Source organism: Podarcis melisellensis (assembly GCF_964234715.1).
Source record: "Podarcis melisellensis genome assembly, chromosome: 5".
Classification (NCBI taxonomy): domain Eukaryota; kingdom Metazoa; phylum Chordata; class Lepidosauria; order Squamata; family Lacertidae; genus Podarcis; species Podarcis melisellensis.
The window spans coordinates 95,164,412-95,189,119 of NC_138537.1; the positions used below are offsets into that span (position 1 = coordinate 95,164,412).

General features: G+C 41.8%; 1 protein-coding gene across 1 annotated transcript in view; it reads left to right on the forward strand.

Moving 5' to 3' along the window:
- SEMA3D (semaphorin 3D) overlaps positions 1–15,357 on the forward strand; it is a 182,451-nt gene extending 167,094 nt beyond the window's left edge. Inside the window, exon 18 of the mRNA XM_081911730.1 lies at positions 13,040–15,357. Coding sequence (XP_081767856.1) covers positions 13,040–13,465 — 426 coding nt within the window. The 3' untranslated portion in view covers positions 13,466–15,357. The remainder of the gene's footprint in view (positions 1–13,039) is intronic.
- Positions 15,358–24,708: the final 9,351 nt, after the last annotated feature.

Consider the following 24,708-nt stretch of genomic DNA (forward strand, 5'->3'; position numbering starts at 1 on the left):
CCGGCCTTCCTGGACCTCTTCTGAAGTCCAGAGGGGGTGAAAAGGCTTTGCTCCCCACCGCCAGCATTTAAAAGAGGTCCCCGAGATTTCCCTATGGGCTTTCGTCTTGCAATGCAAGCCCATAGGGAAAATCGTCTAGCGAAGCGTCGCAAAAACCGAAAAACCCTTTCGTCTTGCGGGTTTTTCGTCTTGCGAGGCATTCGTCTTGCGGTGCACCACTGTAGTATCTTAGTTTACAAGCATAATCCATTACGGAGGTCCGTTTGTAAACCAAAACAGGTTGTAATCCAAGGTGCGCTTTCGCCAATGGGGCCTCCCAAAAAATTTGTTCGTAAAAAAAAAAGGGGTTGTAATCCAAAAAAAGTTTGCAAACTGGGACACACACTTCCGGATTTGACATGTTTGTAATCCAAAATGTATGCAAACCAAGACGTATGCAAACCAAGGTACCACTGAACTGCAGTTTTAAGCGCTGGGAAAATGCTGAAGAGCACCTACAGTTAGGGCTTTTCCGCACTTCCACTTGTCTCAAGCCTAGAAAGCAGGGATCCAATCAGTTTTCCGCTTCTTCCATGCTTCCGAGGCACCAGTCTGAGGGGTTTTGCCTTTCTGCAAAACCAGAAAAAAGGTTCCCCCCTAGAAAACCTGCCCTTTAGAGCTCAGTCTGTGGAAAACCCAATTGCCCCTCCGACTGAGAGGCAAACATAGATGTGAATAAGCCCTGAGATTGTTTAGGGAAGTCATGTGCTGTAAATGTGTTTTAAATGTATGGTGTGTACTCAGCCTTACTCTTTGTAAAGTCACAGTTTCTTCCCATTTATTTAAACAACTTTTCTTGCTTTCAGTCTTTCTTCATCCCTTTCTCCCTCTCACACACTTTCCCCTCCTTTTGTAACCATGCTTCTTTTTTAAAAATATATCAGCTTAAAGGCTACCATATTTCAGGATGCTGATGCCACCTTTTTGCACATTGTGCCCAGGATACCACCAAGTGAAGTGCTGTAATAGCTGCTGTGATGTTTCAGCAGATCTTGTAAATGTCACTCCAGAAACAGAAGGGTCATGTGTTGTTCACGGTGACATGCAATACGGTTTCCTGAGGGGAAGGAGAGGGCAAAATCCGGATTCGTTTAGCAGGCATTTGGCCCAGCAGGATGCCTCCCTGGTCTTCACCTTTGAGGTCATGCTTTGGAATCCCACTTCCAGTCAGAACAGGGTGTGGGGAGCGAACAGGATCTCCGCTGGCCCCGGAGCTGTCACCAGGTCATTCTGTCGCCAGTGGGAGTCCAGCTCCCTGCAGTCTGAAGATTTTTTTAAAAGGGTCACGAGTCAGTTGCTTGGCACTCTCATTCTAGTGCTGTTGAATGAAGGGCGTGTTTGTTCCTGTGGTTTGAAAGTTAGTCACTGACTTATCACAGGAACTATGTAGGTTGTGGGAGAGGTGAGAGAGATGAATTGATCTTCATAACATCTGTGACATTATTTGTTCATAGTGCTGTATTCTTAGTTTTAGATATTATGATTTATGTGGAAATTGGTTTTTTTTCTTTTGTTGTGTACTTTTTAATGTGTTTTATTTATTGTTTAAAACACATTTAAAATTTTTTAATGTGTTTTATTTATTGTTTAGGGACACGTGTGGTGCTGTGGGTTAAACCACAGAGCCTAGGGCTTGCCGATCAGAAGGTCGGTGGTTTGAATCCCCACGACGGGGTGAGCTCCCGTTGCTCCTGCTCCTGCCAACCTAGCAGTTCGAAAGCACATCAAAGTGCAAGTAGATAAATAGGTACCGCTCCGGCGGGAAGGTAAACGGCATTTCCGTGCACTGCTCTGGGTCGCCAGAAGCGGCTTAGTCATGCTGGCCACATGACCCGGAAGCTGTACGCTGGCTCCCTCGGCCAATAAAGCGAGATGAGCGCCGCAACCTCAGAGTCGGTCACGACTGGACCTAATGGTCAGGGGTCCCTTTACCTTTACCTTTATTTATTGTTTATGACTTTTGTTATGTTGGTAATTATGTAAATTATGTAAATTATGTTGTAAGCCTCCTTGAGCATTGTTTCAACTATGGAAAGGCGGCATACAAATAAAATGATGATGATGATGATGATAAAGCTACAATGCATCATATGCTCTTCTATTTATTTATTCCTCATTAAGTTATTCTGCATACATGATGAGTGACAGGGCCAAAAAAAGAAGCTCTGATTTTTTTATTTGTTTCTTCAAAGGGGCCTCTTGTGAATATATAAAATCTGAGCCCCCGTTGCATTTGATTGGCCCCAACGCAGACTCCCATGGGACTCTTGCTTTGCCAAACAGCCGTGTACATTTCCAGGATATGCGACAAGCCGTATTCTTGAAATGACAACTGCGAGTTCCTGTTACTGCTTCCATTCCTCCATGTTTACAGTTGGCCAAATGGAACTGAGTCAGAACAAGTTTTTTCCTCACCTGCTCCATCAGTAATCTGCTATTTTTCCATGTGTCTGTTTCATGTTGTTTGGAACTGGGCAGTGGCAGTAAAGTCTAGTTGGCAACCGCAATTGCAGAGTTCGGTAATGGTGAGTTGAGTCCTGCTCTTGCTAAACAGTTAGTAAAATTCACAGCTGGGAAAAGTGGCATGATGGTGGGATATTGGCAGGGCTTTTCAAAAACATGGATGGATGGATGCTCATGTATGTGAAAGGATGATTCACTTGGTAATGGCCTCCTGGATTTTGTTAGTTACCGTTTCTGAGGTTCCTTATTTATTATTGCTTTGAGCAGAAAACTCAATTAGAATGTTTTGTGGAAATAGTCATGGATCACAAGAACAAAATGGTTGCATTAGAAGTGACTGGCAATTCCTCTAGCCCTGTATTCCGCCTTCTTGGCTGTTTCCTAGTTGCAGTGAATGGTGTGGCCAACATTCCTAGTTTCCGAGGATTGAAACAGCATCTGGAATTTGTACTGCAAGAGTTATGAGCGGCCTGTATGCATCTGGTGACAGCACTGTTCACAATAGCAAACTAACTAGAGAACATTTCCAATACATTGGGAGTTACTCTGCCAGTGCAACCTCCATGTGGAAACATAGGAATTGGAGCAGCAAGAATTGTAGTCACATGAAATCATGGTAGTCTACAACTGGTGCCACGGGTCCTTTGGAAAAACACCTCAGTGTATGCAAGAGGTATCAACAGATTATTTCAGAGTAGTAATGGATAGTCCTTGTAGGCCTAATTAATTGAGTTTATATCTAGCCCTTCCCCTCGAAGGAGCCCAAAGTGTCAAACACTTCCACAATTTTTTTAATTAAAGTATTATAAATCAGTTAAAATATTCTAGAGAGAGTTACAGTCAAAAACATTCTTTCATACCATAATTTCATGGTCGCCAGGAACAGTGTCCTCCAGCCACCAAATGCCCAGATAAACAGGGCTGTTTTCAAATGGGCAACTACCACTGAAAAGGCCTTGTCATGAATCAATGCCAACTGGGCACCACCACCAAGGCCTCACCTGCTGATCATAGAGTCCAAGATGGTTGATGCTGGGCAAGGTATTATCTTAGGTACTTTTAGAGCTTTGCATGTTTTACCTTGAATTAGGCCCAGCAGCTCCCTGGTCCTTGGACCCTTGTCGGCATAAAAGTGTCCACGAGAAAAGTATCCTTGCAGAGTACTTTCTGCTTTTATTCTTAAAAGTCTTTCTGCAAAAGCAACTGACCAACTGTACACGTCAACACTACCAGCTTTCACTAACCAACCAACCAACCCAACCCAACTAACATTTTTCACTCTATATCTACAACCTGATGCAGGCCGCTGACTCATGCTGACCCAGCTTTTTAAGCATTAAAGAAACAGCGGCCAATTTTTAGCCGTGACATGTGGCACATCATCTGATCGGGTTGCCCGACTTGCCAGCCTAGCAGCCACATTGCGCACTAGCTGCAGTCTCCAGATAGTCTTCAAGGGCAACTCCAGAGCTTTTCTGGAAAAAGTCTCCCTTAATTAGAAGGCATTGTATTTCACTTTGAAAATACAAAAAAACCCCAAAACAACTAACCCAACAGTTATTCTATTCCCTCTCTAGCAGTAAGCTACCTTAATTGAACTCACAGGTCCATTTTGTGGCAGACAGTAGAAGAAAAGAAAAAATGTTTTTGTCTATCAGGATGGCTAAAGATTAATTTTAGAAATGTGTTTGGTACAGAAACAAGAGAATCAAATGACCTAAATACAGTATTATTTTTCTCCCTTTTCATTTTTTTTCGTTCCTTGTGTAACTCAAAAACTGTCTGGCGTAACTTGAAAAACTTTCACACTGTATTGTTAAATTTGATTGGTTATATTAAGAAGTGCTGGTGATAATGACAAGCATTCCTCAAAATATAGGGTGAGTTTCAGAATTTCCTTAGAGATGAAAGCAAAAATGTTTTCCAAAAAGAATTCTCCGTTTGCCCCAGCAAAAATGCATGCTTGCTTTTTGTTTCCACGTTGCATTTAACCTGCTTGTAGCCTTTCTTTTACCTCCAGCGCTTTTGTTGATTAATGAAAGAAAGCAGCCTTTGAATCCACTCTCTCCTCACAGACAGGTGCAATATTTTAACAGTGGAAGAGCTGCTGTGGTTTGTAATGATGGGAGCTTTCAAAGCACACCATCCACAAAGGGCAAGTGGCATTGACCTAGCCAGATTGTATGCACAGTTTTGCATCCTCTGTTAATTTCTTTCTTCACTGCTTCAAGGCTTTCTGTCCAGAATACTTAAATATGACTCTCCAATTTGGACTGAGGAAGGCAGTTAAAATAAATGGTATTTCAGTCCTTTGTAATTATACTAACATTGTTGTTTAGCTGCTTAGTCGTGTCCAACTCTTCGTGACCCCATGGACCAGAGCACGCCAGGCACTCCTGTCTTCCACTGCCTCCCGCAGTTTGGTCAAACTCATGTTCGTAGCTTCGAGAACACTGTCCTTGTGCCCTCCATCTTTCCCAACATCAGGGTCTTTTCCAAGGAGTTTTCTCCTTTCACGAGGTGGCCAAAATATTGGAGCCTGAGCTTCACGATCTGTCCTTCCAGTGAGCACTCTTAATTGATTTCCTTCAGAATGGATAGTTTTGATCTTCTTGCAGTCCATGGGACTCTCAAGAGTCTCCTCCAGCACCATAATTCAAAAAGCATCCATTCTTCGGCAATCAGCCTTCTTTATGGTCCAGCTCTCACTTCCATACATCACTACTGGGAAAACCAGTAGTAATGTATGGAAGTGAGAGCTGGACATAAGGTATACTTAATTTATGAGACAAATGCATTCCAGTCTCAAAAATGATTGGCAATTGCAAGGTTCAGGGAAGACAAATTAGGAATTAGGAAACATATTCCCTCAAGGATAGTGGTGGCCAGTAAATAAGACAGGATCCCACTTGCCAAAAAAGGTGCACCGAGTGTAGATCTACAAACAGTCTGCAGCTGCAATTATTAAAGAGAGCATGCAAGCATAGATGCAATTTACAACTAAATACTAGGGACTAGAAACATGTAACAGAGCAGCATTGTTGGCTTACCGCCCTGTATATATAATATCGTTATATTATATTATTTTGGGCTAGATGACCCTTGGGGTCCCTTCTAAATCTACAATTATATAGTTCTATGATTCTCTATTATTATTTCCGTTATTGGAGACAGAAAACTGGCCTAAGACAGATCCAACAGTGCAGTGGCTGGGCCATATGGTTTCCTGCTCTCTCTGCGATGGTCCCCAAGGATGTCTCAGTTCAGAGAATGTCTTGTTCTAGCAATAGTGTTTGAGCTCTCATTCTTGGTGTGGTACTCAAGATCATGGGAGCTGGAAGGGGGCCGTTTCAGGAATCACCACCCAAAAGTCACACCTGTATCTTGGAGCCCTCATTTCAGGGAGAAGGTTCTCTGCGGGAATTTGTCCCTGGGGCTGCTTGGGAAACATCTTTAGGTAAAAATGATTGTTCGGATTGGCCCTTCTTCATGACTTGATTTTACCCAATATGAATATGAAACTATATATACACATGAAGTGGGCTTTTTCAACCACGTTATAACAGCTCAGTTATATCAGTAACACTGGGACTGATATAGAAAGGGAATGAAAGCCATCCAAACAAAACAAAACCAATAATGCGACGAAATTGTCTTTTTATCCACCTTTTTTTGTCTGTTCCCTGAATTTAAGGGACCATTTTTCATCTGCCTCCCAGAAACTGGTACAAATTAAGCATCTGTGTGAAAGGTTAAAGATCTAGTAGCAAGTAATGAAATGTCAGGTGTTTATGAAACTCCAGAGTCCTGAGAAGGGTGTAAAATAAAGAGGAAAGGCAGAATGAGGGCTGAACCTCTGGGCAAGCAGGATACGAAAAAAATAAAGACGGGAGAGGAGGAAGACAGCAGTGAAGTGTTGCCCAAATCAGTCATCATTTCATCCTGTCATAAGATAATAGATAGATGATAGATAGATAGATAGATAGATGATAGATAGATAGATAGATGATAGATAGATGATAGATAGATAGATAGATAGATGATAGATAGATAGATAGATAGATAGATAGATAGATAGATGATAGATAGATGATAGATGATAGATGATAGATAGATAGATGATAGATAGATAGATGATAGATGATAGATAGATGATAGATAGATGATAGATAGATGATAGATAGATGATAGATAGATAGATGATAGATAGATAGATAGATAGATAATAGATTAGATAGATAGATAGATAGATAGATAGATAGATAGATAGATGATAGATCAGATAGATAGATAGATGATAGATCAGATAGATAGATAGATAGATAGATAGATAGATAGATAGATAGATAGATATAGATAGATGGATGATATATAGATGATAGATGATAGATAGATAGATGATAGATAGATAGATAGATGATAGAGATAGATAGATAGATGATAGATAGATAGATAGATGATAGATAGATAGATGATAGATAGATAGATAGATAGATAGATGATAGATCAGATAGATAGATAGATAGATAGATAGATAGATAGATAGATAGATATAGATAGATGGATGATATATAGATGATAGATGATAGATAGATAGATGATAGATAGATAGATAGATGATAGAGATAGATAGATAGATGATAGATAGATAGATAGATGATAGATGATAGATAGATAGATAGATAGATAGATAGATAGATAGATAGATAGATAGATGATAGATAGATATGATAGGGCAACCACAATTCAGTACCATTTAACACAGTAGCCTTCTTTTTATTTTAAAATGGGACCACATCACATGTGTTTCATCAGTTGCAGTTCTCTCTTAAGTGTATGCTTGTTGGTAACCCTGGATTTGCCTCTGTAATCTGTGAACAAGCCTCCAAAACAGGTTGTAACCAAGACTGTTTTATCCATCATAAGCGAAAAATGAGATGGGGAGTTATCACATATAAATATAGCAGTTGAATAGTAGCAGGGGTGCTGTAGGGGGTTAGTGTGTGAGGAATGATAGGGCGATTGACAAACAGAGTGAATAGGGTCACAGACCCTAGTAACATATATTTGACCTGTGGAATTCATTGCCAAAAGCTGGCTTTGTAAGATGAAACAAGTTCATGCAGGGTCGGCCTATCAACAGCCAATAACAATAGGAGCTTAATAGACATTCCATGTTCATCAGATCTCTTAACGCCCAAGAATGCTCTATCATGTTCATTCCTTGATGACTTCCCAAAAACTTCTGGCTGATTGGAAGAAGGGTCCTAGTCTCAGTGGCCTTGGTCTCACCCAGCAGGACCCTCTTCTGTTAATTATTTCCCACTTGCCTTAATGTTATCATCCATGCTACCTTCATACATCAAATGACTGTCAAGTCCAGATTTCTTGGTCCTGTGTTTATCTCACTCAGGCTGTCCCTTGGATTCTTCCAAACCACTAGATCAAATCTAATCTCTTTCTATTCCTCTTTTCACTAAAATGCTTGTAAATATTAGCTGAGGCAACAGTGTAATCATTATTGATTCATTAGTTTCCTTTAGGGCTGTCACTCAATTAAATAAATCTTGGCCACTTACTTGTATGAGTTTTAATCAGATAGAGCAGCATAAATGTCTATTTGGATGAAGTTAACATTTTTCCTTTGTTATTAGATGATACATCAATGTGTCGTGATTCTTCCTTGGGGAAAACCACACACAAAAGGTCGCATTCGCTTTACCAGTGCTACTGCAGAGTTTTGTAAGCCTCCTTTTCCAGACTAAGAGTTCCTTAGCTATAATGTCTTAATTTCATTTCTGGGATGCATATACAAATTCAATCGCTCCCTGGTCATGTTCAGCCCAGAACGCTACTGATTTGCAATCCCACAAAATGGATAAATGAGAAACCAGGGAGAGGAATTTCACCAAGGAAAGAGAAGAAAGGATAATAAGTAACAGATCACTAAATCAGATGAGCTGCCCCACAAGAAGAAATTGCGCACAAAAATATCCCTTAAGAGGTTTCCTTATTAACATTGAATTACATTACTTGGCTTAAGCTTAGTGAAAGAAGATACAGATAGGAGCCACCATATTTAACAGATCAGTAATGCTCTCTACTTTATTTGAAGAGGTAGGTCCTCTTCAAAACTTCCCTTTCTACACAGTTTGGGTTCAATCCAGGCAAAGGTAAGCACTCTCAAGACTCATGAACTTCAGCTGGAGAGAACTATGCAGCTACATAACTCTCCCCCAACTCTCTCGTGTGGCCGCTGGCTAATAATCTGGATCCAGGGCTGGCTTAACCATAAAGTAAAATAAGCACTTAAATTTTAAGTGCTTAGGGCAGGGGTAGGCGACCTAAGGCCCTAAAGGTCTTCTCCATCCAGCCCATGAATGGTCTGGGAATCAGCATGTTTTTACATGAGTAGAATGTGTCCTTTTATCTAAAATGCATCTCTGGGTTATTTGTGGAGCATAGGACTTTGTTGATTTCTCCCCCCCAAAAAAAAAAAATAGTCTGGCCCACCACAAGGTCTGAGGCACCTGAAAAAGGTTGCTGACCCCTGGCTTATGGGATCATTCAGGTGTCCACTGAGAGTGAATGCAGCAACGCTCAGTTGCCAGATTTGGGGGGGGGGTGGGTTTTCTCCAAATGTGGAGGTTTTTTAAAGGCCTTGGCAAGAATTTTGGAGATAACTTTTCTTTGTTTTCTGGCGGGGAGCAAAATATTAACAGCAAAGATTTTGGAGGCAATTGATGTGTCAATTTACAATGAAATTAAACACGAACTTATACATTAGTTCGGATGCCACATGCTATGTTGTTTGTGATAACTGATAAAGGAATCACCCTAGAGTTTCATTTTGTTTATTACCAATTCTAAGGCATCATGTAAAAAGTGAATGACAGTTGATTGCCATGTATATAATAGTGTGATTCTGTTAAGTTTATTAGGACAGTGTTGTTGTTGTTTTCTCATGTGGTGGTGGGCAGTAACTAAGTTCATTTCATCACATGACACAAGGGGGCCTCACAGCCTGTATCCACATGCTGTGACATGGGTTCGAGTCCTGCTGACACTGATTGATGCTTCCCCATAGGACTTGAACACTGATTTCTCAGCTAAGCTTCAGCACTTCCACTCATATGTGCATCATAAGTTCAGTGCCACAAAAAATGTGAAAAATAGGATTCAGTCGTGCTGAACTTTACAAAATAATTGTAGAAGACAATATTGAGTGCCTTTCCAAATGAAGACATTTTCTTTTGTATGTTTTTAACATTAATGGACTCAAATTGCTCAGCTGAGCTTTCATTTTCTCAGGTGAAGAATATTAAAAATCCCAACAGAACAACTTGGCAGCAAGGCAGGCTGGGCGTCTTATCTCTACTATGTATAGAAGCAGATGTGTGGCGCAAGATTAGTTCTGAGGATCTGATCAAAGATTCTGCTATTAGAAAAAGTTGGAGATTTTTTAAAAAATATATAAATAAAGTGGAAGTATACGAAAATAAACATTAATTTCCATCTTACTGTAGGTTTTGTTTCCAAAAAGCCAATTTTAGTTTACAGTTTATTATTGTTTCTATTTTGAAGTAGATATTTATGGGGGCACCAAAATCATTTAAGTGCTTAGGGCCTCTAAAGGTCTGGATCCGACCCTGTCTGGATCACATTGCAAGTGTGGGGCAGGACAAAACTGAAGCCGGAAGCCCTCCCTGGCCACCAGCTCTATGCTTGGTTACTGCATCATACAGACAACCTTTTCCAACAGCTGTCTAGTGGTCTGTGATGCAGTCAATGGGTCGGCAGGGTGGCATCCAGACAGCTGCACAGATCTCTCTCAAGCCATGGTTCAGTTTGCATGGTAGCAAGCCAGGCTGTGTATGTATGCATATTGTGGAGGGAGAGAGGGAATTGTCCACATATTTTTCACATAAAGAAACAGTGTACAGTCTACCCAGTGTGAATAAATTTAATTTAGCCATCTTCATGCCTCCTGACTATATTCCTTCTGAAGTTTGCTAGAAAGGCACATGTGCGCTTCGGGCAGTTTTCCAGCTTCACTTCTCTTTTTCTCTCTCTTTTCCCCATACGCCCTCAATTTTTAAAAAAGAGTAAAGCTTTCACAACAGCCCTGTGTCTCTGAATAGTCCCCTTGTACAACAAGCATGGTGCTGAGATTTCTGAAGGGTCCCTGCTGCTGCATGCTACAGAATCAGGCTGAACTTTCTTCCCTCCCTGCTTTTCACGCTGTGGGCCTCAGTGTGGCAGTAGAAGAACGCTGTGCTGCCTTCTGCAAGCCATTTTTTCCCCTGACACACTGAGACTTCCAGAGGAGCATCTTTGTGAGCCGTGAGCCAGGACAGAAATCCCCGGTTCAGACATTCCCTTGGTCACCAAGCCAATCTTCCTTAGCCCTCTATTTGCAATTTGGGAGGGACTGTGCTGAGCAACCTTACAGAGATCATCCACGGGGGATCTTTTTGAGCATTTAAGAAAAGCACTATATAAAGCGTGAGTTGTCTTCTTTTTCTTTGGCGATCACTCGTAGCCGAGTAAGATTGTCTTCCATAAACACGGTTTCAACAATGAATCCGTAAGTGACTGTGGAGGCCAATTCTGGATCCACACGTCCTTCCACAGTGGGGACATTGGTTTCCGGGCGGGAGTTGATCACGGTGTGGATTTGCCAAGCGTGCCTTCCTCTTAGCGCGTTTCTCCCTTTCATCCTGAGTTTGAGTGTCTTCAAAGGCCATGACACCTTTGGTAAAGGTTGTTCTCTAACTGGAGCACTTCCAGGCCAGTATTGCCCAGTTGTCAATGTTTATAATATATATATTTTTAGATTTGCCTTGAGACAGTCTTTAAACCTCTTCTGTTGACCACCAGCATTACGCTTTCCATTTTTAAGTTTGGAATAGAGTAGTTGCTTTGGAGTGTAAGTTGCCATTCAACCCTCTGTGGCTGAGAGTGCTGGCAGGGTTGAACTGAGCGGTCAGCCATGTCTGCAGCAACCGCCTTGCCACTCTCACTGACCAGGGTAGAAGTGTGGGGAGGGCAAGGAAAATTCCTCTTCTCTGTCAGCTGCCAGGCTAGCACAGCAAAGGAGCCCAGGTTGTGGCTGCTGTGGTGTCACAGGACATGGGCCTTCACAGGATTTGCCCCTCTCTGCCCATGAACCACACCGTTTCTGAGGCTACCACCAGCAGGGATAGTCCCAGCAGTAGCTTCTGTCCATTTGGGGAGAGGCTGGTAGAGGCAGTTCCAGTTGATCCAAACTTCTTCTGGCAAAGCACATCAAGGGTTTGGTTTGCTCTGCCTGTGTATGATTTGTGAAAACCATTGTAGGAATTGCATACATCCCATCGCTTTTTATAGGATCTCATCTAAAGCAGTTTACATTGCAGTGGGTTGAAGCTGCTTCCCAGCTGCAAATTTCTACTAACTGTTCCAGTCTTCCTGCTCCGGATCAGGACCACCAGCTTGCATCGACCTGCTCAAGTTAAGCATTTCCGATTTGGCAAGATTATATCGTTTCATCCTTGTCTTCATTCAATGACAATTGCCTACCTTTTCAGTAACAAATTCTGACATTTTTGTCGTGTAACCACTATAATTATTACTTAAATGTTAAAATGTCAGGAAATCAAATGCTGGCTTTCACATCAGGAAATGTTTACTGCACTTATGTCGATTACAAGATGGTTGTGGTTTTCCCGTTATTTTTAATACTGTGTATTCTGTGTTATTAGCAGACTTGAAGACAAACTAATACCTCATTGACTGAAACATACGAAATTGTTAATACGAAAAATACCATCCCCCCCCCTCCCCGGACACCAATTGGAATTTGAAAGGACAAGGGTTCAATATTAATTCCTAGCATGATTTTGGAAAACTACATTTAAAAACAAAAAATACCCATAGCTTCGGAATGCCACCCCAGCAGTTTGAAGCAAAGTAATCTGTTCATGAACCTGGTCTCTGCATTAACCCCCATGACTCCTGTTTGCAGCACAAACACCAACAAAACACACATTCTTGTCCCAGATACAGGCACAGTGGACTATATGAGGTATTACACTTCCCGTTTCCTTGCAGTGTCCATTGCTTTCTGTTCCTCCATTTTCACGCCTCCCCCCACCTTCTCTGTGTACACAGTAGTCAAATTTATCCCCCCCCCCTTTTTGGTGCAAAAGAAGACAGTTATATCGTCAAAGGTGTATTTGGTACCTTAGCAGCCAAATGAAGAAAAAGTTGTCCGTATGGGATAGGCTCTACAAGGGTTTTCAAGAATGCCAGCATAGCAACCTGTTTTAAACAAGATGCCAACCACAAGGTGAACTAGTTTAGATAAGGTGTATGGTGGTTAAAACTGAAGATGAGCGAGGAAAACTTAACTCAGACCTCACTGGCTCCCTGTTCTTTGACCAGATCTCTTTGTCAGCTGTTCCTTCTCCACCTTTGGCATTCACTTCAACTTACAGAAAACTTCCTTTTTGTTTCCGTAAGCCTTACAACAGTATTTGTTTCTTTCCACCCACAGCTGAAACCGGATGAAAGGATCATCAAGACAGAATATGGGCTGTTGATTCGCAGCTTGCAAAAAAAGGACACGGGGGCCTACTATTGCAATGCTCAGGAGCACACGTTCGTGCGAACCGTTGTGAAGTTGAGTTTAAATGTCATCGAGAATGGGCAGATGGAAGGCTCCCAGAAGACGGAGGATGAAGAAGGGCGAGGGAGGGATCTGCTAGCGGAGTCCCGGCTGCGGTACAAGGATTACATCCAGCTTCTCAGCAGCCCCAGCTTCAGCCTGGATGAGTACTGTGAGCAGATGTGGCACCGGGAAAAGAAGCGTCAGCGGAACAAAGGAGGACCCAAGTGGAAACATATCCAGGAGATCAAGAAGAAAAGGAACCGCAGGCATCACCAGCCAGCCACCCCACACACTGCGCCCGCGTCCACATAGTCTGCATATTTTATTTAAAGAAATGACTTTTTTTTTGCAAATGAGAACAATTTTGTTATTTTTCTGGGCCCTCCCTTTCAATGTTGCTTCTCTCAGAGAGACCGGTCCATGCCTAGTTGTTAATGTATATGAGACCCCCCATAGAAGAATACACTAGCAATGCAGGAGAGACTTCTTCAGGACTTGTGTGCTGTTCCGATGTCCCCTGGTTTCAAACTGAGATGACTTTCTTTGCATCTCAGGCTCCGGAGAGTTAATTTATGTGACGTACCGAATGGCTGCTCTGTTGTTTTCTGTTTAAAAACATGGACAATGGGCTGACTGAACAGCCGCTATGTTTCACCGCGCCATTTCACAGCAGGCTGGTTAAAGTGTTGGTGTCTGTTGAAAAGATCCATCCCAGATAGGCATCACCCTGCACCATAACTCCTTTGGTTTAGATCAGACCTCTTGCGCTGAGCACACCAACCCTTCCCAGGGCATGATCCTGCACATTGACCCTGTCCTTGGAGGCATTGAAACATAGAAATGGGCACCAGGCTCCATTGGCAGCAGCATGTGAGGGATTCATCCACACAGCTGACAAAATTGGGCCCTTTCTGTTCCTTCCTAGGCCTAAAGTTGTAGCCGGGTAAGTTGTAGGTTCTCGGCCAGCTTCTTGGTCATCCCTCAAGGAATGTCCCTCCCAGGACCTTTACCACACGGGGTCTCAGGACACATAGGTCCACTTAGGTATTTTTTGGCTGGGTGGACAGAACGGATCATAGCACATGCAAACAAATGTAATCCTCACTTTTTCGGAAGACGTGTAGAGCTTCATTCCCTAGAGTGTAAGTAGCAACCAGTTTGAAGGCCATTTGCTGAGGTGACCTGTTGACTCTAATTGGACCTGCCAGCGAAGATGCTCAAGAGTAAAATTCCTTAAGAAGCGAATGGGAGTTATGCACACAAATCCTATTAGTTGGTAATGGGATTTTTGCCAGCACCTCTCCTGTCTGTCTCTTAAGACATTTTTACCCATCTGTATCACATCACCTCTGCTACTTTAAACTCCTTTGTTGGTTTGCATTTGCTTCTTTGATGTAAATGGCAGCCCATATATACCCACCAAGGAAAATGCCATTTGCCAGCCAAACCTGGCAGAGTCAGCCTTTGTCCTTAGCTGTGTATTCTTTTTGTCAAGGTCTTGTGCATTTTAGAGAAAGGGGTGCATTAGGGAAATTAATGCTTTATATTTTTATTAAAATGAAATGAAAACAACGTCCATGTGTAAATAACGCACAAGTTAGAGTTGGGCAGCTTTGTAATTTTGTAAAATATTCCTAGTTTGTTTTTAACTTTTCTGTTGTTTGGTAGATTCCGTTTTCCTGACAGAATTCAGTTTTTCCTCCAGGAGAACCCTGTGGCCACGTAGTCTTTTGGCATCAGTGGAGCTGGTTTATAACGCCCAAATTGAGCTCAAACAAGAGTCGCATCTCATCATCTCAAGACTTGCCCCTACACTGAAGTGCCTTCTTACCAGTTTTCCTCCTTTCTGCTGCCCCCACCCACCCACCCTTTTCGCTTTTCACGCCTTTTTGGGTGTGAAATGACAAATTAGCTACTTCCTCACATGGAAGAAAGCTTTGATGGATACCAAAAACGACAGACTTTCCTTGTTTCTCATGCATTCTACTCATCTTGGGAGCAAAGTCTATGGGAAAGCCATGTAATTGGCGGGCCATTCATTAAAGCAAATTCATTAAAGCATTGACTCTCAGCTCTGGAAAAAATTAGCAGTAGTTATCGTCTGTTGCTCTGTATATGTACCTACATTCCTTCTGGTTAATAATTGTACAGCTGCTTTGTGTTTTCCATTTGTTTTTTGGATAAAGGGATACGTGTATGGAAAATATGGATGTTAATGATTCGCATCGTCATAATTCCCATTAGAAAATCAAACCATGCTGGGCTCCTGCTCCTAACTGATCTTAAAGGGGTTTGCACCTGCTCCCCCTAGGTTGTGCTGCACTAAAGGTTTGATTGTACAGGGGCATTTTGAACCATCATTGCAATATGGGGGTGTTGGGGTTTTCCCCCAGGGTGGTTTTCTTTAAAAAAAAGATTTCATTAAATGAGCATTGGGTCATTTAGACCCCCTATTAACGTGGTGGTGCATAATCAAGTTAATTAATGACCCCAACATGATGGACACTCTAATTTAGCAATATAAAAAGGTAAAGGTACCCCTGCCCGTACGGGCCAGTCGTGACTGACTCTAGGGTTGTGCGCTCATCTCACTTAAGAGGCCAGGGGCCAGCGCTGTCCGAAGACACTTCCGAGTCACGTGGCCAGTGTGACAAAGCTGCTCTGGTGAGCCTGCACCAGCACAGCACACGAAAATGCCGTTTACCTTCCCGCTATAAAGCGGTACCTACGGTATTTATCTACTTGCACTTAAGGGTGCTTTCGAACTGCTAGGTGGACAAGAGCTGGGACCGAAAGACGGGAGCCCACCCCGCCGCGGGGATTCGAACCACCGACCATGTGATCGGCAAGTACTAGGCACTGAGGTTTTACCCACAGCGCCACCCGCGCCCCCAATTTAGCAATATAGCCGCTGCTTTATAGCAGTGGCATAGTGTGGGTTGCCAGTGCCCGGGGCAAGGCAAGTGTTGCATTTGCTATTCTGTGCAAGATTCAGTTGAATGGAGGCTGGGTGGAATCTCCAAGAAAGATAGAAGGAACGTATGGTAATGGGGCTATTGCAAATTCTTAGTACCTTCGCTATATGCTTTTGGCTCCACAACAAATCAATATTTTTAGTACAAATGTCCAGTATTTTAGATATTAGCAGGACTTTGATTCTCATATCAATTTAGTAATTTATTTATTTTTTTACAAAATAGGATTTTTTAAAAAAGAACACCACACAATCAAAATGTGCATGATATATATATATGAGACACACAGCTGGTTTTAACAGGATCAAACATTTCAAGGGGCACTGGAGGCCACTGAAGGAGTTAGACAAAGCAAAGGATATTGAGGAAGAAGGTCTTTGAAAAAGCCATTTGCTTGTTATTCAGTCGGCAATGAAGGTCAGGCCTAAGGACTGTAGATCTTGGGAAGGACCTCAAGGGAAACAGAATGAACACAAGAATTTGAACAATTTCAATGCAACTGAAAAAATAAATGGCTATAATAAATGCCCCAAACGTGCTAATTATGTCATACAATAATTTCTACCGTACATCGCAACCACAAAAGTGCTGTGCAAGTTTCCTTAATTATGTTAAACCAAAGCAAAAACAATATTGGACCATCCTGCAATGACAACACACAACAAATAACTCTGGGGGAAATCATGAAGGTTTTTAATATCACTTGCAAAGGTTATTCACGTAGAAATCTTCCTAAATCAAAATTTGATATGTGGGCACAAGGGAATCATGTACAAACAAAATATTTGCAGGAATTTTATGAAAAAATTAATAATGGGTTGTTATTGTTTTTTACAAAACAAACAAATCAATTTTGTTTGGGAAGTGTGGTGGAGAAATGCACATCTCTTGAAATATACAAATTACCGTATATGTTTCCACATATATTGAACACTTCTTTTAAATTCTTCCTCTAGTAAAGTCCTTTAAAACATAGCAGATCCTGTGAGTAATAAATGACTTCATTTGTTATATATGACTCTCCTCCTTTGATTTCAAAGGTAGTGGTGGAATGTGGAATTACTGTTAGTTTGAGCTGTGATCTGCCTCAAACTGTTATCAAAAAATCTAGAAGTTCCAGGGGGATACAACATGTTGTTGCTGTTGTTTAGTCATTTAGGTGTGTCCGACTCTTTGTGACCCCATGGACCAGAGCACGCCAGGCACTCCTGTCTTCCACTGCCTCCTCCAGTTGGTCAAACACATGCTGGTAGCTTTGAGAACACTGTCCAGCCATCTCATCCTGTCTTCCCCTTCTCCTTGTGCCCTCCATCTTTCCCAACATCAGGGTCTTTTCCAGGGAGTCTTCTCTTCTCATGAGGTGGCCAAAGTATTGGAGCCTCAGATTCAGGACCTGTTGTTCCAGTGAGCACTCAGGGCTGATTTCCTTAAGAATGGAGAGGTTTCATCTTCTTGCGGTCCATGGGACCCTCAAGAGTCTCCTCCAGCACCATAATTCAAAAGCATCAATTCTTTGGTGATCAGCCTTCTTTATGGTCCAGCTCTCACTTCCATACATCACTACTGGGAAAACCATAGTTTTACTATACAGACTTTTGTTGGCAAGGTGATGTCTCTGCTTTTTAAGATGCTGTCTAGGTTTGCCCTTGCTTTTCTCCCAAGAAGCAGGCGTCTTTTAATTTTGTGACTGCTGTCACCATCTGCAGTGATCATGGAACCCAAGAAAGTAAAATCTCTCACTGCCTCCATTTCTTCCCCTTCTATTTGCCAGGAGGTGATGGGCCCAGTGGCCATGATCTTCGGGTTTTTTGATATTGAGCTTCAGACCATATTTTGCGCACTCCTCTTTCACCTTCATTAAAAGGTTCTTTAATTCCTCTTCACTTTCTGTCATCATGGTTGTGTCAGCTGCATATCTGAGGTTGTTGATATTTCTTCCAGCAATCTAATTCTAGTTTGGGATTCATCCAGTCCAGCCTTTCGCATGATGAATTCTGCATATAAGTTAAATAAGCAGGGAGACACGCCTTTCCCAATTTTGTCATACGCCTTTCCCAATTTTGAACCAATCAGTGACCTCCAAATGTTTCATACTCCAGACTCTGGTCCCATCAGTCCCGTTCCACCTCCCTAGCATGGCCCATTGGTCAAGGCTGAGGGGAGTTGTACTCCCAGCTTCATCCAAAGGGACCCACATTGGATACCACAGCCCAATACACGCACATACATCTTGCTTATTCAACATTTTGTAATTCACAGCTTCAGTGTCTCCATTGCACACAGCCAAAACATTTTTGGGGCAAAATAAAGTTTCTCTCTCTGGTGTTTCCTCTGGTGTAACTCATTCACACATGCAAGCAATCGTCTAGAATGCTGTTTCTGAATCTCATTTCAAGAAGAAAAGGAGCAACAATGTGGTCATTGACCTGGATCCATCAATAGGAAATGTTTGAGATAATATATAGGTAAGTTTAGTGTTACCAGATCCAGAAATTGTTTCCTTTTCTTTTCTTGTTTAGAGTGCAAGATCAGAAAAAAGAATGTTTAGGAATGACATAACCTTCCCTGTTACAGCATTACGCATGAGAAGTGTGAATGGTCTGTTGAGCCTTGTATATGTTATTCCAGTTCTCTGGCAAGGCAAAGTTATAGCAAGTATTTAATGTAAATATATACATAGCAGATTTGAAAATATTTCATTGACCACTTCATCTCACCTTGCCATCGACGATTTAACTGGAACCAAGAGACCTTTTTTTAAAAAGCAAATTATTCCAAAAACATCACCTGGTGAATGTACAATTCAATGATATTGCAAGTGTAAATACAGGTGTAAATCATTTGAGGACAAAGGAATCACACTTGTAGAAGAAAATCGATACCATATGGCTTTTTAATCTTTTCTATTATTAATTTTTACCTTGTGTGGCTAATATTCCTCTGCAATAAGCTGGTATAGTTTAGCCAAGGTGTGAAATCCGTTCATGTCTGGGTTTATTTGAAAGTAGTTAAAAAACAAAAGTTGCACAGCTTAGGAAAGATTGCCAAGGTGTTGCAGTGAAGCTGGTCTTTTCCTTTCATGTGTAATAAGGCTGGTTCCTTTACCTCCTTACTGTGAATTGTTTGGGAGCGTTCTTCATTCATTGGCTAGGCTTTAACCTATTTCATTTTTTAAACAGCAAACCCCTATGCTCTCAATGTTAATATAGAACATTGCCCATAAAGACCTTAAGGGGAAGGAGGGATCTAGTGCAATACTACAGTTTTAATGTCTTTATAAAACATGCAGAGTGTTTAAAACTATATTGTGCAGTGAAATATATAATATATTTTATATTTTTATACATCAACCCAAGATTGGTGGAGAGTTTCTCTTTATTATCCTGCTCTTCCTTTCCCCTCAAAGGCTCACATTTATCCTCATTTAAAGCAGATCACTTCTTCGCTCGGTGTCCTGATTTAAATCTCCTAGCGGCTAGAGTAGCTAAATTTATACAACCTGGCACTTTCTTATTTTGGGCCCTATGGAAAGGCAAAGGAGCATCATAGGCCAAGAGTTGAGGAGGGCTAGTAAAAAGTTTTGGAAGGCAATAACTTTCATGAACTCATTTGTGAGGCTGCTTTAAAGTTGAAGCCAAGATCTCTTGTAGCTTGGTGGCGCATTAGATAACGTTGCCTTGAGTAACTAGATAAATAATTCTGTTCCATTTTCACTCAGGGTCTCCCTCAGACAAAAGTTCAAATAAAATAAGCATTTGGAGATTTTAAAGAAAGTTGCATTCTAATGTATGGAGGCCTTTACAAGGGTAGAGAATGTTTGTTTCTTTAGCTGCCGGAGTGATGTAAGAAGCAGAAAAAGTGCTCCTGGTGCCTTTTATTACCGCTGTGGGTTGCTGGTTAATAGCTTTGCCTAGGCAAGCCAAAAAAATCATAGACAAGTCATAATATTGGAAAAAGGTCCAGACAAGTCTTCGATTGGGTGGTGTTTCATACCCACACACCTTGGCCTCTGCTAGTACTAACCACTATTCTTGCTATGCTGCTGCTGTGTGGACTATATCCAACTAGAAACATTTTGTGTTAGTTCTTTAAAAAAAAAAAGCAAACAGACAGATTTTGATCTGGATATTCATAGAATCATAGAGTTGAAAGGGTACACAAGGGTCATCTAGTCCAAACGCCCACAATACAGGAATCTCCTCTAAAGCATCCATGACAGATGGCCATCCAACCGTCTCCAATGAAGGAGGGTCCACAACCTCCCAAGGGAAACCCTTCCACTGTCAAACAACTCTTACTGTAAGAAAGTTTTTGTGCTGGTCCAGGGGGGAGGTTACCGTGGGGCGAGGTCCAGGACCTGAGTTGAGGGTCGGCAGACAGTCCTCCTCGGGCGAAGCGGGGTCCACAGCGGGAAGCCGGGCAAGGACAGGAACTCTGGGGGGAACAGGACTGGATGCTGGCCGAAACAGCTCTTCAACGGCATTGATCCTGCAACCTGGGACCGGACTGACTGGCCTTTATCTTCTCTGAGGCCAGGGGTGGTCCCGGCCCCCAGGAGACCCGCCTCTCCTGGCCTTAAGGCGAGCACTCCTCCTGGGAGAAACCAGTTCCCTTCGCCTCTCTGTCCTGAGCCTCTGCAGTTCAGGAGAGGCTGAAGGGTTACTGGGCCCAGGGGAAGACTCACCTGTAGGCACTGAGTCCTCAACCACCTCTGGAGCCAGAGTGGATTCACCTGGTGCCTGCTCCTGAGGATCTGGCACAGGTGCAGGCGCCTCAGAATCAAGGCCCTGCCCCAGTTCAGCCGGCCCTGGAGGCGGGGACTCCTGTGCAGGTTGGGATTCCTCCGGTTCAGCCTCTGAATTGGATTCCCAGGCCACCACAATTTTTCTTGATGTTTAGTTGAAATCTCCTTGAAGCCATTGGTTTGAGTCTCACCCTCCAGAGGAGAAAACAAGCTTGCTCCATCTTCCATGTGATAGCCCTTGAGATATTTCATGATGGCTCTCATCTCTTCCCTCAGTCTCCTCTTTTCCAGGTTAAATATAGTCAACTCCTTCAACCATTCCTCACAAGGCTTGGTTTCCATAACCTTGATCATCTTGGCTGCCCTCCTCTGCACACGTTCCAGCTTGTTTTGAAATTGAAATACTTTATTGTCACTTGTACAACTTGTATACAGTGAGATTACACAAGCACCCCCCACTCAGCTCTCTTAGTTTTAATTCCCCTCATTTACTGATGCAAACCCAAAAGTCAGTTGCCCTGTTGTTATCTTTTCATTCAGCATAACAGCCCACAGATAGAAGCTGTTCTTTACCCTGTCGGTGCGACTAATCATGCTTCTATATCTTCTGCCTGAGGGCAGGAGATCAAGAAAGTGCCAGCCAGGGTGTGAATCATCCCTGAGAATTTTCCTCACTCTCCTGAGGCAACGCTCTTCCGCTATTTCATCCAGTGGATTCACGGGACATCCCATAATATCTTGTGCTGTATTCACCACCCTCTGTAGGCACTTCCTATCAGTTGATGTCAAACCAGCGTACCACACCATGATGCAGTATGAAAGAACACTTTCTATTGTTGGCCGGTAGAAGGAGATGCCTTCAACATCCTTCTTCAGTTGTGGTGCCCAGAATTGGACACAGTATTCCACGTGTGGTCTGACCAAGGCAGAACAGAGTGGGACGATTACTTCCCTTGACCTGGACACTAGACTTCTGTTGATGCAGCCTAGACTAGCATTAGCCTTTTTTCTGCTGCAACACACTGTTGACTCATGTTAAGCTTGTGGTCCCCCAAGACCCATAGGTCCTTTTCACATGTCCTGCTAATAAGCCAGGTGTCCCCCATCCTATATTTTGATATTGGTAGTATCATGTCTGCAGTGCACAAACCTTAATGGGATTTGGATTCCTAATCGGACTTGTGAACACTCAGCAAACATAGGGAACTGGATGCTACAAATGTCAGTTACCAGAGTTGTAATCCTGCGAGGTCCTCAGATACATACAGGGATATTCCTCCTTCTTGTAACTCTTCACACTATACACCAGCTCCTGAAGTTTCTCCCATGTTTTAGGAACTGCTTTCCAGGCAATGTTAAGCGATGCATTTCAGAGAGGGAGGCCTCAGAAGCTGAACTTCACACCAGGGATGGGCAAATGGTTTAATTTTGGTTTGTCCCAGTTTCTCAGTTTTCCAGTCCTCAGTTCTTCACATTTCCGCATCAGTTTGTAATTGTAAAAAAAAATCCTTACGAAAATTCATCAGCATTTTACTGCAGATTTTCCCTAAAATATACATATTTGTGTGCAATTTTTCCCAACACACACATTTTTGCAGAGTAATTTCCCCTACTATAAAGCTTTTTTTCTAATGCTGTTTTCAATAATACGTACATTATCCATTATTTGCCTGGTAAACTGCATTGCATAATTCAGGGGAGCGTAGGTTTCAAGGGATAGCTGTGTTTTGATTAGTGTACCATTTCAGAAAGTAATACTTAGGTAGGTTTGCCTTTATATGAAAAACGAATAAAATTTCTCCCCAAATCCCTATTCTGCACATATGGAGTTCGTACCCCTTAAGATTATGGCCTATAACTTTACTTTCACACACCATGAAATGATTTTTAGGTTGGACTCAAATGGACTCACCTCAGTTTTTATGGTATCTTAAAATGAATCTGAATGTTGAAACGGGATTAATGGTGACGGGTAAGTAACTCTGATTCCCTCGCCAGTCACCTCCCAACTTTACTCTGAATTAAGTTCCAGTTTTATGTATCATAAAATGGTCCGCAACTATATTCCTGTGAATCTGACCCACGCAGTTGGAGGAGACTCCTCAATCCTTCATACTACTTTTATTTAAAACCCACTTAGAAATAAAATGTATAAATTTGGCCAGTTAGACCACCACCCCACCCCTAAGACAGACCTCTCTCTCTTTTTTGGCTACTTTGTATGGTTATTTTAGAAACTGTTAAAGAAATTGACATTTCAAGGTCAGTTTAAAAAGCCATTTGGACATTTTCTCTCAACGTCTGGATCTATAAAAATAATGTAATTATGGATTTAAAATGAAATAATTTAAAATTATTTAAAATGGAATAATATTACCCCTTAGTGGCCTATTTTTGCCAGTCATGTCATGTTTTATGATTTATGTATGTATAATTTTGTAACAGAAAGTCCTGAATAATATATATATATATATATATATATTTGCTTTCGTAGATTTTCACGGGTACAGGAATGCAGGTTTTGGTGTCTTCGGGTGTCTTCCCGTGTAAAAGTTGGGGTGTCTAGGCGACGTTTCGACGAGGAACTTCCTCTCTGCCCAGAACATTGGAGGCTATACACCACACCCCCTCAACAGTATTTATAGGAACTCAAACACTGAGATCCTGCTCTGTTCCAGTAACAAGAAGCCGAAAGCACCAGCCTGAAGATGACGAGTGAGACCTCGTCGAAACGTCGCCTAGACACCCCAACTTTTACACGGGAAGACACCCGAAGACACCAAAACCTGCATATATATATATATATATATATATATATATATATATATATATAGTCATGTGTAGGAATGATCAGGTTGCTGCAAACAGTTCAATACCACAGAATCAATTCAGTGTAGATTTGAGAGGATTAGTCAAGGATATTCAGATTAGAGGGTACAGTTAGATGTTTTAAAAACAGGGGCCCATATTATTTTATTCTGTTGCAGTGTTTTTCAACCTCATAATCATCTCCCCCTTTAAGATAGTACCAAAAGGTCTGCTTGCAAAAAATAAATAAAAATAAATTGCTACCTGTGAAAAGTAATAATTAGCACACTGCTAAGTGGTTCATGAGTGGTGTGTTTGTTTGTTTTTTACTTTACCATCAATATGGATTCTAGTTTTGCATCCAAGATGGAAGTGAGCTCTTAAATGTACATATTGATTGTGCTCTAGCAAACAGTAAATTCCGAAGGACTCTTCACTTTATGTGTAAATGTTTTGCCATCAGAACAGACAGCTTCATAGAGGTGTTCAAAATGCAAATTATTCCTACAGCAGCAAAACTAAGGGACGTGACTCTGTCAATAGGTCGAAGTTTAATTTCAATCTCTTCTCGCCCATTCCATTGTCAGCTGCAATTTTGCCCACGGAGCCAAAAGTTGTTCACCTTCATAATAAGCTTCTGTGCATATTTAACATCCACAATAGGATTTTTTTTTGTACCAAATCTTGTTTACTGGACATTTGTCATCCATTTCCATGTGGTCATTATGGTGATCCATTTAGCCCTGGATATTTCTAAATCCATATTTTGTGACCGTGGTGCTTTTCAATTCCATTGTCAGTTTATGCGCCTAATAGGCTGGCTAGGTGAGATTAAGAGATGGAGACACTTGCCCAAGGTGACCTACTGGGTTTTCCAGTTGCACGAGGGCTTATAAAACCCTGATCTATGTAGAATGATGTGCACACTGGAGACTTTGATGGTATACATCTCTTGCTGGGTTTGGAACCATGTGTACAAATGGATATTGCATGTATTGCTCAAGGACAATTTTTATTTATTTTGTGTG